Source organism: Panthera pardus, unplaced genomic scaffold (assembly GCF_024362965.1).
Source record: "Panthera pardus isolate Hobbes unplaced genomic scaffold, ASM2436296v1 HiC_scaffold_1, whole genome shotgun sequence".
Taxonomy (NCBI): Eukaryota; Metazoa; Chordata; class Mammalia; order Carnivora; family Felidae; genus Panthera; species Panthera pardus.
The window spans coordinates 40,044,198-40,062,145 of record NW_026526654.1 but is presented as its reverse complement, the minus strand read 5'-3'; the positions used below and the strand labels follow the sequence as shown (position 1 = coordinate 40,062,145).

Sequence of the window (17,948 nt, the reverse complement as noted above, 5' to 3'; positions counted from 1 at the left end):
TAAAATTAGTCTATAATTGTTTTGTAGCAAAGGAAAAAACGAGACACAAAACAGAGTAATTTGTCTATATGGATCACATGTTTTTAAAACTTTCTCTTCTATTTTGCAGGGTATATCTTGGGCATTTAAGAAAACAGCAACTATTAGTTATACTTGTCACATGCCATGATTCAAGGCAGAATTTATATATAAATTTATAAAGTCTCTGCATTAAATTCTTTCTTGACCTTGTAGTTTAAAAGACCCATAGCTGTAGTTTAAACAAAAATAAGCTTTAAAAAAATATATTTCTAATTAATGCAGAATGATGAGCTCTCAAAGAATTACACAGAAATAGATTCCTAGTCACTCACAGACTTGTTTATTAGACTTCTGACAGTTTTCAAGGACTAGAACAGGCCTACATAACTCACTCTTTGCTTACATGTATCACCATTTTTGTGTGCATTGTGAATATAAACTTTAATGTTAAAACAATGGAAAAGCTTAATAGCAGTCAACTATCACTTTATACACTGAATTTAGTAATTTTGTTAATTCTAAAGCACACTGCATTTTTAAGAAAAGGACTATAAAATGTCAGATAGCAGTCATCTAAGAGCAGATAATAAAAGATAAAAAATAGAAAGAAATCATTATTTTTCCACTTTCCCTTAACTTTATGAAATTTGAAAAGAAATGGGAAAGAAAAAGATACACCATAAAATGTCTTCTTTATTAAAGTTAACAAATAAAAAGAAATAAGATTGACAGTCATTGACAAACAGTACAACTTTCAGCATGTTCTTTCTCCTCAGGCTATATAATGATAGAAGCAAAGTAGAAGAATTAGGTTTGTGCATTTTCCCAGAGACAAAATTCAAATGAGTGGAGGAAACGGGGGAAGTATCCCACCTAATTGATAAGGAAGACCAAATACCTTTGTGCTTGTCCCGTTTATGCTTTAGCTGAGCTGGATGGGATCTGAGTCTGGCTAGAGCCTGTTCTCGATGGTTCATAAAAATAGGACCAGCAAATACAAGGGGGCCTGAGGAGAAACATTTTGTATGTGCATAGAAAAGCTCACAAAATGAAAACACTACAATGAACAAAAATAATTCAAAGTAAAAGTATGGAAATTTATTCTTTACTGTTTTAGACATTATACTTGTCTCCCAATTCCCCCACATGAACTTCCTCCACCCCCAATAATAACCTATTCACCATTCCACAGACAAGTTTTAACATCTGAAATACAGTTGATAAAGTATAATTTCTTTATCATGTAGCTCCTAAGTCTCAAGTATATAATCAGAAAGTTCAATTAAAATAAATCAAATTATCTTATAAATACTTTTAATATCATATATATTCAAACTTAGTAAACCAAACATTCATTGAAAACAAACATTTCTCCAATTAAAATACAAAACCAACTAATTTTTAAAAGATTAAATTTTAACAGTCTTCAAGATTTAAAATCCACATCAGTCTTCCTACAAAACCAAGATAAATGTTATCGACTTAATACATTCTGTCATAGAGGTAAGAAATCAAGAAAGCAAAAAACAAAACCAAACCAAAAATTAGTATGATCTGATACGTACATATACACATACGGACACACATTTGTGTGTGTGCATGCATGTGTGTGTGTGTGTGTGTGTGTATGTATAAAATCACTACTTTATGAAGTCAGCATTATAGAAGATATATATAATCTTCTAAAAAGAATAAATCTAACTATATGTGACTTCTGTTAACCACATACACAAAATCAGAAACAAGGATAAGCTGAGCTTCATATTGATGCTGAAGAGGGGAAGCTAACCCAAGTAACATTTTGGAACACTAACGATTCTCTGATAAAGTAATTTCTTTCTGAAGTTCCACTATGTACACAAATACACATATACAAATGCACATTCATACAGATTATAGTTATTTCTACTTATATCCAAGAAAATAACCAGTAGCAAAATTAATTTTAATAAAATTTAAAATTTGTTTTTCCTTATTATCATTTAGCTTGAAAAGAATGGAAAACTTTAAATTATATCTTAAAATTTTAGTTCTTATAGAACTACATATTCTTTGAGTTTGAGCAACATCAAAAATGCCTGCAAATTCCAAAATACTCTACATTTGACCGTTAAGAAGTTACCAGTATATGAAAAAGGAACTGACAGTATATAAGCACTGAATGTTTTTAATTAAAGCCAGTTTTTTCTTGATTCTCCGTATCTCTTCAGCTATAATTATTTTTTCTAGCAACGGAACAATATAAAACTATTGCCCTATTATAAAATGCGACACCAAAGCACCCTTCATCAAATATTAAAAAATGGGTAGGAAAAATAAATTTTAATTATGTCTCAAGATACAGATAAAAATGCAAGCAGCACCAATTCTATGAAAAACCAAGAATAACATATTCTATGATCACTATAGGTAGAAATATGCTAATTTAAAGTTAATAGAAAAATTAAATATTATTTTCTAGTAATGCAGTAGCAATTATTTTCAAGCTAAGATTATACAAATATGAACAAAATGTCTTATTTCTTCAACATGCATTCATTTTCAATTAATTTACTAAAGCAAAGAATATAAATCACTCTAAAAAGCATTAACACACTTTCCAACTACCCAAATGAATTATAAGTATCAAAATAACAGTAATATTAAGTTATATTACCTTTTTTTGAATTCTATGATTTGCTTGGGATATTTGTCTTCCCATAAAAATATTACATCCATAATATTCATAGTTTTTGAGCTTCTCACTAAATTCAATCTTTTTAGAATCTTTTCATATAAAAATTTAGAAGGCTCACAGGCAATCACACCAGAAAGTATACCATTTGAGCTCAATTTAAATCACTGTTTATAACACCAGACTACCAGGTTCTAAAATACTCTTATGTCCCATGGACTAAAATGATGTTTCGTATAACCATAGTTCAGTCATTCACTTATTTGCCATTTTTTTATCTTTAATGTAATAGATACCAGGTATCATGTATCATGAATATCATGACAAAGAGATCTCAGAATTCAGTCCATTAGGGAAGAAAGAAATAAAAACGAAGAATATGTTTGATAAAGGAAATCCATACACATCCTGAAAGATGAAAAGTGATCACTCAACTTGGATGAAAGAATGAGAAAAAGTTTGCCAGGAGAGAAGGAAGAGAGGACATTTCAGGCAAAAGAAACAGGATTTGTAAAAGCATTCAGAGATTAAACAATATTGTACAGTCATTAAAAACACACCTAGCTGAAATGGATGGAATATAGAGTTATGAAGCAGAAAATGGTGGGAAATGAGTTTGGAGATACATATAATAAAGTCTTTTTCTACCATGAAACTTTATTGTAAAGGTGATGAGAACTCCCTGAAATGTTTTCAATTAGTCAACAAAGACATACTAGTACTGAACAATTTCATGCACCACACTAAGTCCTGGGAACTCTTGGAAAAACAAGATACTATCTCTGCTTTAAGCAGGTAAGAGTTTATGCTCAGCTCAAGAAGAAATTATGACCGTGTGCTATGACAAAATTAAGCACACTGAAGGGGGTAGCCAGCAAACCTTAAGGATGGGCATGCAGGGAGCTTCAGGGTACAAGAAAATTATGCATAAGCTGACACCTAATAAAAGTAGTAGTAGTACTACTACAAAGGTTCATAGATGTGGGGGGGGGGGGGGAATTGGGGGTAGGGAACAGAAAAAAGGAGTAAAGAGAGAGGCTTTATACATTTTAATTTAAAAAGGGACTTTCATATAACATTGAAAGATCAGCTAATATTGGATTTAATATGTCAAATCAAGAAAACTTAATAGTTTTAGGGGCTTAAAAATCAATAGCAACCCCAACTCAATTACTCTGAAATTAGACTAACTATAATAGATTTGTTTTTACATTCCAACTTGTAACTATAACAAACTAATTTTTCTTCCTTATCAAAATGGAATCTGTTTTATTCTACAGAAGCTGTGGGGGTTTTGTTAATATTAACCAAAGTTTTGTGATTAGCATCCCAATGTCGTTGAGAAAAGCAATCAAGTCAAGGCCAGGGCAAAAAGAACCAAATCCAAAGAAAATACAAGTCCACTAAATAGCCCAACTCCACTAGCATCATCATTATCATTATCATTATCATCATAATCAAATGCTTACTTTGGGCTTAGTCTATGTAAGGTATTTTCATGTATATCATTTAATCTTCATTAACATCCCTACTCAGGTATGTACAGTTGTCACCCTCATTTTAAAGGTAAGGAAGTGAAGGTTCAGAGTGATTAAACTCCAGGGTTATCTATCCCCAGCAAAACTTAAGAAGCCAGGATGTGAACCAAAGCCTAACATCAGAATGTATACTCAGAACTGCCATGCTATACAGCCTTGCTAACCACATAACCTGTTATCAAAGTGAAACTCTACTGAGAGTTAAGAGGGCCTGGACAGTCAGCACAAAATGGGACTGCCAGGCAAGCCAGGACATAAGCTCACCCCATCTACAGCTCACAATTTTGAAAGTCTGATGACATTTAGGGGAGAAGAAATAAGGAAAAATATCCAACATTATTTGAGCTTAGTTTTCCCTACAATAGAGCACTGAGAAGGAACATAAAGATAAGATCACTGACACAACCACCCAGTAGTTCTTCTGATGAATTAGAGTTCTACTTAAAAATTCCATGGACGAGCATATCACCTATAAAGTTAAAATAAGACTCAGAAAATTTAAATTATCAATCAACCCTGTATAAACTAAAAAGCTTTAAAAATTGTCACAAATGTCACTGAAACAAAAGCAAATGAATATACTGGTACCTAAGAATAATACGTTTAAGAAAAATATCACCTAAAAGAATAATATAAAAAATATAAAGACAAAGTTCTAAAATAATAAAAATGCAGTAATAACGCTGCTCTTTCAGGTTTCAATAGCATATTCCATTAAAGAAGACGATGTTATAAACAGCAGCTAAATTACATCAATAGGCCTGAGTCTGAGCCAAGTTTTTTTGTTTTTGTTTTTGTTTTTTTAGTGTTTGTTTATTTCTGAGACAGAGACAGAGCCTGAGCGGGGGAGGGGCAAAGAGAGAGGGAGACACAGAATCCGAAGCAGGCTTCAGGCTCCAAGCTGTCAGCACAGAGCCTGACATGGGGCCTGAACTCACGAACCCGCGAGATCATGACCTGAGCCGAAGTCGGATGCTTAACCAACTGAGCCACCCAGGCGCCCCTGAGCCAAGTTTTAATGTAAGAACTAGGTTCTAAAATTCTGATCAACTTTGAAATAACACCAACTTGATAAATAGGATGGGACAGATGAATCAAGTAAAATAATTCATTATAATCTAATCCTGAAGTTCTGAAATTTCAACACAAGTAAAAGACAATTACTAATGAGTATAATTACTAACATCACTAAACTGTTAGTATCTAAAAAGTACTAAGCAAAGGCTAAGGAAAAAAACCCCACAGGTATGTGTGGCAGTTGGAACACTAAAAATTTATTTGGCATTCCTCCTCCTTGTGAAGACAAAACAAGACAAACCATTCTCTGTAGCTCCTTAAGCAGAATGCAGAAATTGTGACCCAGGCCCAGGTATTCTGATGTAGAAGGTCCCTGGAGCAGTTCTCACACTTTAGCACACACAGAATTACCTGGTAAGCTTGTTCAAACAGTTTGCTGGGCTCTGCTCCCTGAATTTCTGATTCAGTAGGTCTGACGTGGGGTTTGAGAACAGGCAATTGTAATAAGTGCCCAGTGATGCTGGTCCCTTTGAGACCACTTTGAGAACCACTGCCCTAACATAATGAAAACAGCACAGTACCTGAAAGGGATTGCTCTATCCAATTAAAATAAAAATATTTTTTAAAAAGCAAAGGTAACGTTTAAATGACTTAGAACTAGTCTTTTTTTTTTTTTTTAAGAAACAATGGCCTAAGTTTATTTAAAACATAACTCTTAGATTATTTAAAAAACACTGTAAAGAACAAAATACAAAATCACCTGTAAACTTACTTTTCAGGAACAAAACACTACTAACATTTTGGTATTTACCTTTCTAGCTTTTTTCCTATGCAAGTGTGGGTATATTTCTGTGTACATTTTATTTTGTTTTCTTATAAAAATTTGTCTTTCCTATAAAATTTCTTATAATGATATGCTGGGAAAGAATATAAAGATAATACCTTAAAAGTATCATATCAACATACTGGTTTTAAATTATTTAATATGGTATATGAATTTTCTAAAATCATTGAATATGAAACTGAAGTTTGACTTTTTATTTTTACTTTTTGAGAGACAGAGAGACCACGGGTGCAGGGGAGGGGAGAGAGAGAGAGGGAGAGAATCTTAAGCAGGCTCCACGCTCAGCGCAGAGCCCCATGCAGGACTCCATCTCACGACCATGAGATCATGACCTGAGCTGAAATCAAGAGCTGGACACTCAAGTGACTAAGCCACTCAAGTTCCCCTGAAGTCTGACTTTTAAAAAGGGGGTACAAAAAGGGGGTACAAAGTTGAAATTCTTATTTCAAAGTGTTTTTACAAAATAAAATTTCTAAGCCTGCTTCTCTCTGCACTGTACTGTGTTAAATGAAACACATGTAGATTGTAACTATGTCCTCACTGCATGATTCCATAGTAACCATGGTGACTGTGCAAAGCAAGGACATGAATATGCACAAATTTCAGTAGCATGTAAGGCAATGAATGCCATAATTAAGGTCCATAATGAAGATCCTAACCCATCAAGAAAAGATATTTACTATATATTGCATTTTAACAGAAATAAAAGAAGATTGTATGTGTAAGAAAAGAGCTCATCCAAAAAATAAAAACAAACTTTTTGTGCACCAATAATCTGAAGAAGTCTTTCTATACACTGAGGACTGTAGATGAAATGGAATTGTCAGAAAAGATACATGAACTGCCTATAACATAAATCTGTGTTTGTAAAATCAAACACAGTAATATAATTTCTGTAAATATTTAAATAATGGAGTTTTTAAACCTTTAAAAGATTAAAATTTATGTTTTTAAGGTCTATGACACATCTTAAAATAAATGGCAGGGGGCACCTGGGTGGCTCAGTTGGTTAAGTGTCTAACTCTTGATTTCGGCTCAGGTCATGATCTCAGGGATTGTGAGTTTGAGCCCCATGTCGGGCTCCGAGATGATAGTGCAGAGCCTGCTTGGGATTCTCTCTCACACTCTCTCTCTCTGTCTCTCCCCTGCTGGTGCTCTCTCTCTTTCTCTCTCTCAAAATAAATAAACTTTAAAAAATAAATAAATGGCAAAAGAACATTCTGCAATCACAAAATTTTGTTGAACTAATGCATAATCAGTGTTCTTTTACTTCTATTATGCAGAGATACACTAGCTAGAGAAAAATAGTTTTACAGAAGGAGAAAATTATCACAATACTTTTGTGTTAATTTGCTATACTTTGGTTGATACATAGGAAATTGCTGGTTTTTGTAGGTCAAGTCATATGGATTCAAGCTAATATTTCCCAAAAAACACAAAGCAGGTTGTAAAAAGATGCACTGATAATTATCCTTAAACAAACCATATAACTAAAAGAAATTAGCACTCAATTACTATGTCATAAAGACCTACAACTTAAATTTTACCCTATTTTCTATAAAACATTTAATATGTAATTTCCCCAATATTTATATACTGTAAATAATGACAGTATATACATTCTCATTAACATAAATTGCTTTGAAAGTAATGATTTTATATAAACACGGCCAAACAGCAAATATTGCTGTGTCAACTATTCAATATTGTTTATCAGATCAGATATAATGAACAATCTTCAAGTTCCAAGTATGTTTTACAACTTAAGTTTAATAAAAATAAAATTTATACATGTGTGCTATATATATATATTTTATGACTTTCTCCATTTTACATTAAAAAAAGTGCCTAGAAAAAAAATCTGTAATGGCGGTTAAATGGATAATTGGTTTTATCTCATGTATCAAATCATGTCATTTCTAATAAGCATTTAAAATACACAATATCAGTAAATATTTCCAGTCAAGATTTTGTCTAGCAGAGGAATAAAATCACAGATCTCTGTAACCATCTGTCTCAATCCTACAAAGAAAAGATTCTACTGGGCAACAACAGCTCTAGTGATATTTATATTTATCTCTGCTTGTTGAATGTATACTAAAATATCTATTATAACCACAGTGAAATGTATTTTCAGGCTGCGAACCGGTCATAAACAATGAGGAAAAGAGAAACAATAGATCTATCTTTCCAATTAAAACCTGCAAACTCTCCAATTTACCCTTCTTGTTCATAACTAGAATAAGATTTTTTCAAAAAAGACAAACATAAGCATAATGATGCACTGGATTGAAAGAAGAATGTTGGGAACATGCTCAAATGATAATGATCATAGACAACTAAGAAAACAGAAACTAAAATACTATTATTAAGTTAATTTGATGTTCATGGTTAAATAACAACCATGAGTCCAAACTCTGGGTAAAACACCAGTTTTTAAAGTTCATATATTTTTTTTTAAAGTTGCCATTGCTAAAGACAGATGGCACAATTCTTAATATGGTTGTCTTACTCTATAAATGCTCTATTGATTAGCACAACTTTAAATACCCTGAATATTTTTTGTATTATTTTCATGAGTTACTATAAACTTTTCAGTGGTCTCAGGATAGGGTAAGAAAATTGATGCAGCTCCATCTTACCTCTTCCTTCCTCTAATCTGTGTCTCCTGATTACACGCTGCCTTTTTTCTTCTTGTCGTAACTGAAGGTGTTCTTCAATGTTAACCCCAGGCACTGGGACAGCTAGATGATTTACCAAACAAAAACAAAACAAAACAAAAAAACACATATAGACAGATACAATAATAATTATGAGAGAACTATGCGAAATTGGAGAAAGTAAAAGCTAACAAAACACCAATGAAAACACAAATTATTTTTACTCGAAGAATCTTAGCAAAAAAGAGGAAAAGAACCTTACCTTTAATTAATGACATATTGTCAGTTACCAGACAAGCAGTACTGAATAGTTAACTATTAATTTTTTAACATATACTAATATAAATTGTTTAATTACTAAACTGATGTATAGTACAAGATATAGGACAAGATGTACAGCACAATCCATCAAATTACCTAACAGAAGATCTAAAGGTATCATTTCTTTCACAGCATCAAGAATTCCTCTTTGTCTTGCCTCCTGACCATCCAACTCTCTTGCACATGCCTTGCAACACCCACACACAGCACAGCCAGATTCTCCGGAACCACAACCACAGATCCTTTAAAAAAAGAAAAAAAGTACCTGAAATCCTTCTACTCTTTCCTTAAAACTCTTTTCTAGAACCATCTTTTCTGTGTTTTTGAAATTAAGTTACTTGAGTCAGCAATGAAATCACTCCTTCAGATCAGGATGTGCCAATTTGAAAGAACTGAACAGGTATAAATAGACGGAATAACAAAAAACAAGATTTAGGGGTGCCAGGGTAGTTCAGCCAGTTAAATGTCTAACTCTTGGTTTCGGCTCAGGTCATCATCTCACGGTTTGTGAGTTCGAGCCCTAGGTCAGGCTTTGTGCTGACAGTGTGGAGCCTGCTTGGGATTCTCGCTCTCTCCCTTTCTCTCTGCCTCTCTCCTGCTCTCACATGCTCTTTCTCTCTCTCTCAAAATAAATAAATAAACTTTAAAAAAAAACAAACCCAAGAGTTTATTAAGCTCCTCATGGGTATAACTGGTATATTCCTACAGAAAATACAAATGGATTCTGCTATCTTCAAAACCACTATTAACAAATATTTTTAAAAGTTATCACAATTAGTAAAGCACCAGCAGTTTACTATTAAATGGTCTGGATGAGTTAGTTGGTTACCAAACAACACTATTCTCCATCAACTAACTTAAGAAAGGTGTGGATAGCCATCAATAAGTGAACCCAGCTTGTCAGCTTCATACATTACGTCTCCTTTTCCCTCCATTCTTTATATGCCATCATCTCTCATTCTCTCCTCTTACTGTGTCCAATTACCTGTTTTTTTTTCCTTCTTCTTTGTCTTTTTTCTTATCAGTTGTGAACTAAGTGTATGACATTTGATTACCACACAAGGAAGACTAGAACACTCCCAGAAGTTGGCTACAGGGTCAGTGAACAACTAACTTCTTAGTCACATATTTCATAGATGTAGAAGTCATAGCTTTCATGTTATTTGTTGGACTGGAACTGAAAACCTTTAGACGGCTTCACTAAGCCTGTGGTTATCCAGATTTGTGGTGGTACAAGAGAAAGGATCTACCTGGCAGCAGTTTTGAAAGACACAGCCCTGTGAAACTCCTGGGTTTAAAATGCAAGCAGTACCGACATTTTGGAGGATCACTAACCATTGGAGTAAAAACTGATGAACCAGTATGCCCTACAGAATTGTCTGTGGGAACTGTTTCAAAGATAATGTGGCATTCTAAATTTATTCTAAGATATACAGTCACAATTTTATAATAATTGAAGTCATTTTTAATGGTGCAGAGTGTCCTGGCATATAGTCCTATAGTGATTTTATTTCATTTATTCATTTCTGCCTCATTAATAAAGAAACTATTGTATTTGGTTAGGTACTGTCCATTTAGGTCTATAAATTATTGGAAACTGATAGTAAATCTCTGGGGAAAAGCACATAAAGAATAATAACTAATTTCAGGAAAGATCAGAAAATTCAGAAATTCATTTATGATACTTATCAACAGCTCATGTTCAGAGATTGGGGACACTTGATTTTAATGGAAATAGCTTGGGAAAGATGCAGGAGGACACATTTCAACTCCAATACTATTTAAAAAAAAAATCATAGACTCTTTCTGTATCCAAATTATATTAAAAATAAACAATTAGAGACTTAAATATAGCAAACAGAGCCAAACATATAGCTTTGTAGAAGAAACATTATTCTTTGATAGAGAGCCAAAATGTTCTTACATATGCTGAAAATGCCAAAAAAAATTTATTGTTAAAAAATCATAATCATTACAACAGCCTAAAATAAAGGCCTGTTATATGTGATTTATTTTCCTATGTTAGGCCAAGTACAAATCTAGAAATACACTCATAGTAGATGCAGACATTATGTGGGAGGAAGTATCTGACTACTTAAAGAGGTATCAGAGATGGAGGTCAGAGATGCAGGGGTGGCTGTCCCAGCTCTGGGCTTTTCTTCACAAGATCCCCCGCCCCCACTTCCCGAAGTCTGCTAATTATCATTAACTAATCTGATCTTACAAAGATCAGATCTATCATAATACAAAGATCTATCATAATTAATTTCCTTACAAAGAATGCCCCATTATGTTATATTGGTAACAAAAATAGGACCCAAAATTCTAGGGAAAAATTGCATTCTGATTCTGCCAAATTCGCATACATATTAACTTTAAAATAATGATAATACAGGATTCTGGGGGGAAAAAAAGATCCAAACAGAGTATAAGGGGATAAATACAAATAGGTGTAATGTAACTTAAGAAGTGACAGTTCCTAGAACACCCAAAATTGCGAACATAAATTTAATTTAAATGAAAATTATATGTCTCTAATTGAATATTTTACATGATATTTGATACTTCTATCCAGAAAAGATTCATGTTCAACAAAAAATGAAAAGATACATGGTATTAAAGCAGTCTTAGAAAAAGAATACAAATTAAGGCACAGCCCAAGCCTTGAAGAAACTTTTGACTTGTTTTAAATAATGGTTTAAATGAATCGAATGAAAGAAAGAAAAGCAACGTAAATGACATTGAATTAGAAACTATCATAATAGAAAACAATTACTAGAATTACACGTACATGCCAATACGCCCTCAAGAAACAACACAGAACAATTCTGAAAAGAAATGTGTTCTGCACATTTTCTACTCATATTTTACTTTTTCAGTATGAATCATTTTCTTACCCTCCGGGGACTCTGTCTGGACGCCCACTACTGACACAACTGGCTCCATAACCTGTACAGTCTCCGCAGACAGTGCACACCATGCACTGTTCCAGCTTCCATTTATGCATGCCTGGAGGGCACATCATGGACTTCTCATCTTTCTCATCTAGTTCTTCTTCCAGGTCTTCATCCATTGCTGTTGCCATATTTTCAACTCCAAACCCTACATGACAGATCAATTTGTAACCTTTATGTAGATTATTCTCATGTCTTAAAAAACACACATCACATATAGTAATCCAAATGAATATACAAAAGAATGCTGAAACAGAAAGTAACAAAAATATAATTTAATTTAGGGACCACAAATAAATGCTCTCCTCATTTCCTTTTTGCAAAAAGAGGGAAGGCAGGAACCCCTCTTAGCCGTTACTTTATGCCAATCATACTTTTAACTTTTGCTGATTTTAGTCCCTCCTTTCCATCTTCACTGCCAACACTGTCCTTCAACAGACCACAGAAAGTCTCTCAACTATGCTCTAAGCCATGTGTCCCTCCACTCTAGAATATCCTTCCACAACTGGTAATCAGCTTCTTAAAACATATACTTGACCCTATGATTTCACAATTTACAAACCTCCAATGTTTTTCCATGGTCTTTAAAAGAACAAAACTCTTCAGCAAGATACAGTTAGTTACAACATGGCCCTCGAATTTTCTGTAACCTCATTTCTTCCATGCAAACTACATTCTGTCTGAACCTAAATTCCCTCTGCTTTCTAAACATACTATGTCCTTTCACATGCTCAGGGCCTTTGCTCATCCCTGCTCCATCTGTATCTCTCTACCTCATTTACCAGATGCCTCGCTCTACCTCATCTACCAGAGAAACTCCTCTTCAGCATTCAATAAAACTTAGCCCGGAAGTCATCTGCCATGAAAGGACTTACTACTTTTTGCAGGGAGTTAGTCACTATTCCCTCAAAGCCTGTTTATGCCTCAATTACAACTTACAGAATTGTGTTACAATTCACTCAACTGTAAAAAAATTGCTTTTAATGCTTATTTATTTTTGAGAGAGATAGAGCGTAAGCAGGGGAAAGAGCAGAGAGAGAGGCAGACACAGAATCCGAAGCAGGCTCCAGGCTCTAAGCTGTCAGCACAGAGCCCAACACGGGGCTCGAACTCACAAACCATGAGATCATGACCTGAGCGGAAGTCGGACCCTAAACCGAATGAGCCACTCAGGGGCCCCTTGTTCAACTTTTTAAAGATCGGACATCTACTCCGGATGACCCAAGTGTTCCTTTATGAGAGTCAGCAAACTTTTTTGTAAAGGGCCACACTGCAAAAAATTTAGGCTTTGTAGGCTACACAAGTCTCTGTCACGTTTGTTTTTTTTTTTTAAATAACTCCTTATAAATGTAAAATCCATTCTTAGCTTGAAGAGTCACACAGAAATAAGCCACTGAGCAGACACAGCATCAGGTTATGGTTTGCAGACCTCTGCTCTAGGCAGTGAGGACTCTGATAATGAGCTATTATAATCTAGCGAGAAAGACAGACTTTTTATCAAAATACCATACAAGAAAACTGTAAATATACAACTGTGATAGAATTATGAAGAAACAAATAGTGTTACAAGAGACTGTAATAAAAGAGTAAATTTATGGGAATAAAGTATTTTTATGTTTGTTTTTCCTATTAGACTTAGATCGTCAAAGACCAGGTTATGCCTTACTCATTTTATCTCTTATTCTTAGTCAACCTTACTCTCTTATCACTTGTAACAGACTCAGTATAGGTCTGTCTAATCAAGAAGTAAACTCATAGAATATACAGCCTCTTTTAATCTCTGCCACTTCTAATCTATATACAGGCTAGGAAATTAAATAGCCAAGTACTGGACAACTACTTATAGAGTTAGAATAAAGCAACTCTGAAGGCTTGAGTGCATGTTTTTAATAATCATGATAGCTAAAATATACTAAGCACTTACTTGCATTTGGGTCTACTTGCATTTGGGTTTACGTACTCATTTAATCATCCCAACAATGCTATAACTATTATCCCCAAATTACTCTCTAAATTCAAAGCATCCCAATCATAATACCAAGTAGAAAAACTGATTCTAATTCATATTAAAAGTAAAGGCCCCCAACATGACTATATGAAGAAAAAATTTATATAGAAAAGCAATGAAAAACTTATCACCAAAATTTAGAAATTATATACAACAAAAGAAACCTAAAATAAATGCAAAGGTTAAGCCACAGTTAGTCAAAGATATGTGCAACACATGCAATATAATATATAAAAAATTCCCACAAATCAATAAGAAGGCAAGTAAAATGAGAAGTTTGAAGAGATGGTCTAACACTACTAACAATCAGGAAAAGCAAATTAAAAAAAAAAAAAAAAAAAACAAGGGACCCAGCCACTCCACTCATAGTTATATGCCTAAAAGCATACAAATTTCACCAACATTCACCAGAAATGTTCATAGAAACCTTATTCATAAAAACCAAAACTAGAAACCACCCAAATGTCCATTAATATGAGAAAAGATTCCAAAACTGTGGTATACATTCACACAACTGATTACTATACAACAATGAAAATGAACAATCTATAAATGCTTGTAACAATATAAATTAATCTCATAAACAAAGTTGAGTGAAAAGAAACTAGACACAAAAGTTCATGTGACATAATTCTATTTATATAAAATACAAAAGTATGCAAAACTAAATTAAGCCGTTATCTAGAGAGGTAGGTGGTGACTGGAGAGGAACATAAAGGGGGATTCCTAGGGTGCTGGTAATATACTATTTCTTGATTAAGGTGCCGATTACATGAATGTGTTCAGTTTGTGATAATTCATCAAGATCCACACTTATGCATATTTTGATGCATGTATGTTTTACTTCAATATAACAAATAAAAAAAATAATGAAATACAATGTCATAGTCATCAAACTGACAAAAATCAGAATGTTAATACTACCTCTAGGAGTGATGTGGAAAATCAGAGTATAAATTGATACAACCTCTTTTAAGAAAAATCTAGCAAAGCTGAAATCTACAACACCAGAAATTACACTTGAGAAATCTCAGATGTTTGCCAGGAGACATGAATAAAAGAGGTTTTGAAATTATTGATAAGAATGAAAAGTTAGAAATAAACTCATCTATCAGCAGGAGAATGGATAAACTTGGCATGTTAGTGGTATGGTTTATTACACAGCACTTAACATGAATCATTTAGATTTATATGTACCAACATGGACAGAGTTCAAACACAATGGTGAGACTAAATAAATAAACCTCCTAATTTGCAGAAAAATATAGATTGGCACTTATAAAAGTATCTTACATATAAAACATGAGTATGTAACACATTTTACATATAAAATATATAAGAACAAGTAAAAATACAGAAATATGACAGGATCAAAGTGATGATTGTGGTTGGTCTGGAGAAAGAGGGAGTATAATAATAAATCTTGGAAGGAGAATACAGGGCACTTATCTATAACTTTCTTACTGAAAAATAAAGCATGGTGCTAGATACACAATTTTTTCATATTATAATCTTATTTTCTGTACTTTTCCTTTCTTTTAAAAAAAGATACATAAAAACCCTTTATGTTCCCTATGACTATATAATCTGTATTCATTTTATGTATTACACTACTAGTCTGCTTTCTAATTCATTACTTACTAGCAGAGTAGGTATGATTTTTTACAAAGTAAAAAAAGCCTTTAACAATTTTATTTTGGTTATTATAAATTTTACAGTAATACTCTAAAACATAGGTGTAAATATATGCCAAATTTTCATAAGAGTTTCAGAATAACAGGGAAATAATTTTTTTTTAGTTCAAAACTTTTATAAAACATAATCTGAAAATATATTTATATTACACATAGAAAACTAAAACTAAACTGTTTCTCTCCTTTCTGCCTAGTAGGTATTATCCAAAACTATGGTTCAGTATTTTATTTTATTTATTTTTTTTTTTTTTTTTTTTTTTTTTTTTATTTTTGGGACAGAGAGAGACAGAGCATGAACGGGGGAGGGGCAGAGAGAGAGGGAGACACAGAATCTGAAACAGGCTCCAGGCTCCGAGCCATCAGCCCAGAGCCCGACGCGGGGCTCGAACCCACGGACCGCGAGATCGTGACCTGGCTGAAGTCGGACGCTTAACCGACTGCGCCACCCAGGCGCCCCTATGGTTCAGTATTTTAGCAAGAAGAAAAATATTTCCATTTTGGAGTAATCCATTTCTTTCCTTTCTTTTGTTCTTCCTTCCTTTTAAAAATCAATATGCTCTAACAGACTTACTCTTTTTAAAAACAAAAGCATTTTAAGTACACGCATATATGAATATGGTAAAAAAAAAATTGTGGCCTCTTGATATTCAGATGAGTCTGCCATCAAGAAGGTCCCAAACCTGTTTATGTTAATTCATACAAATATTAACCCTCAAATATTAATCTTCAAACTCTTTTGTACTTTGAACACAGTTCAACACTTGGTTCTGATAATATGTATTTATTTCCTATTCTTCAGCCCACACCAAATTAAAAACAGAAACCAGCAATTGGAATGAAGGGTACAGGATAGCACTGATAGCAGCTGGAAGTAAACACTGAGAGCAAGAATGAAGTAGACATAAACCATTACCAACACCAAAAAACCACAAGCATGACAAAGGATAAACTCCTCTTCCTGTCAATACCCTTTGTGTTAGGGAAAAGCATATGGTGAATAGGGTGCATCTGCAATTCAGCTCTTGGTAAAGGGTCAAATATTCTTAAGATCATTTTCAGTTGTCAGGAACTGATTAAATTGCAGGTAGCATGTGCTCTTAAAAAGGAAGATGATATTTGCCAGATAGACTGCTGCCAAATATGGCTAAAACTGAAAATGTGTAGGGATGCCTGGGTGGCTCAGTGGGTTGAGAGTCCAACTCTTGATTTTGGCTCAGGTAATGATATAGCCCTGCTTGGGTTCGAGCCCTGCATCAGGCTCTGTTGATGGAGCCTGCTTGGGATTCTCCCTCTCCCTCTCTCTGCCCTTTCCACGCTTTCTCTCTCAAAATAAGTAAACTTAAAAAAAAAAAAAAAAAAAACTAAACTAAAAATGTGTGGTATAAAAGAAACTAATAATGAAGAGTTTGAAAAATGCACTTTTCTAGAATAGTCACCCAAAATGCTAAATCAAAGAGGTGCTATTACATTTTATATAAAATTAAGAAAAATAGGGGAGCCTGGCTGGCTCAGTTGGAAGAGCATATGACTCTTGACCTCAGGGTCATGAGCGCAAGCCCCATGTTGGGTGCAGAGATTACTTGTATTACATACATACACATATATAAATAGACAAACAAACAAACTTAAAAAGAAAAAACATTCAAGTTCATTTGCTCAAAAATTAAAAGTCTAAAGTATACTCGATTGTTTCAGTGATATAATACCAAATAAATAAGAAATTCAGTGGTTTTCCTAATTTATAAGTATGAAATTAAAGGGCCACTTGGTTCGAAGAGTCAGATTTTTTACCACACTGTTCTGAAAACCTAATGAAAAGAGGCCACAAAGTTAATATCCACATGTCCAACACCTACCTTTCCCCCCCTGGTTCATGGCACCAGTGTCTCGTCCACACTGTCCTTTATTATTTACACCAAATGTCCAAACTTCTCCATTCTTCATTAAAACACAAGTATGGGCTTTGCCCATAGCTACCTGAATTACAAAATGACCCTTCAAATCTGTTACCAAACCTGTAGGAAAGATACAAATTTGGTAAGAAACAACAATAAAACCTTTCTGAGTCTAGTAAATCATCAGTATTGTAAAAGGACCACCTCAATACAGAATTTTTTATTTCTGGGATAAAATAACCCACAAAAATTAGAAATACATGGCCAAAAGACTGACCAGGTATCAGCAAATTAATTTTGTAGGTTTGTAAGGAAGTTTCAA

At 33.7% G+C, this 17,948-nt stretch overlaps 1 protein-coding gene across 15 annotated transcripts in view; it reads right to left on the bottom strand.

The window, feature by feature from the left end:
* MYCBP2 (MYC binding protein 2) overlaps window positions 1–17,948 on the bottom strand; it is a 284,243-nt gene that overhangs the window by 191,094 nt on the left and 75,201 nt on the right. For 14 of the 15 annotated variants that reach the window (XM_053896509.1, XM_053896544.1, XM_053896144.1 and 11 more), the window contains exons 14-18: window positions 17,588–17,746; window positions 11,973–12,177; window positions 9,172–9,317; window positions 8,737–8,838; window positions 920–1,027 (exon numbers count right to left, since the gene is read on the bottom strand). In XM_053896509.1, coding sequence (XP_053752484.1) covers window positions 920–1,027; window positions 8,737–8,838; window positions 9,172–9,317; window positions 11,973–12,177; window positions 17,588–17,746 — 720 coding nt within the window. The remainder of the gene's footprint in view (window positions 1–919; window positions 1,028–8,736; window positions 8,839–9,171; window positions 9,318–11,972; window positions 12,178–17,587; window positions 17,747–17,948) is intronic. The other variant, XM_053896315.1, reaches the window with a different exon arrangement.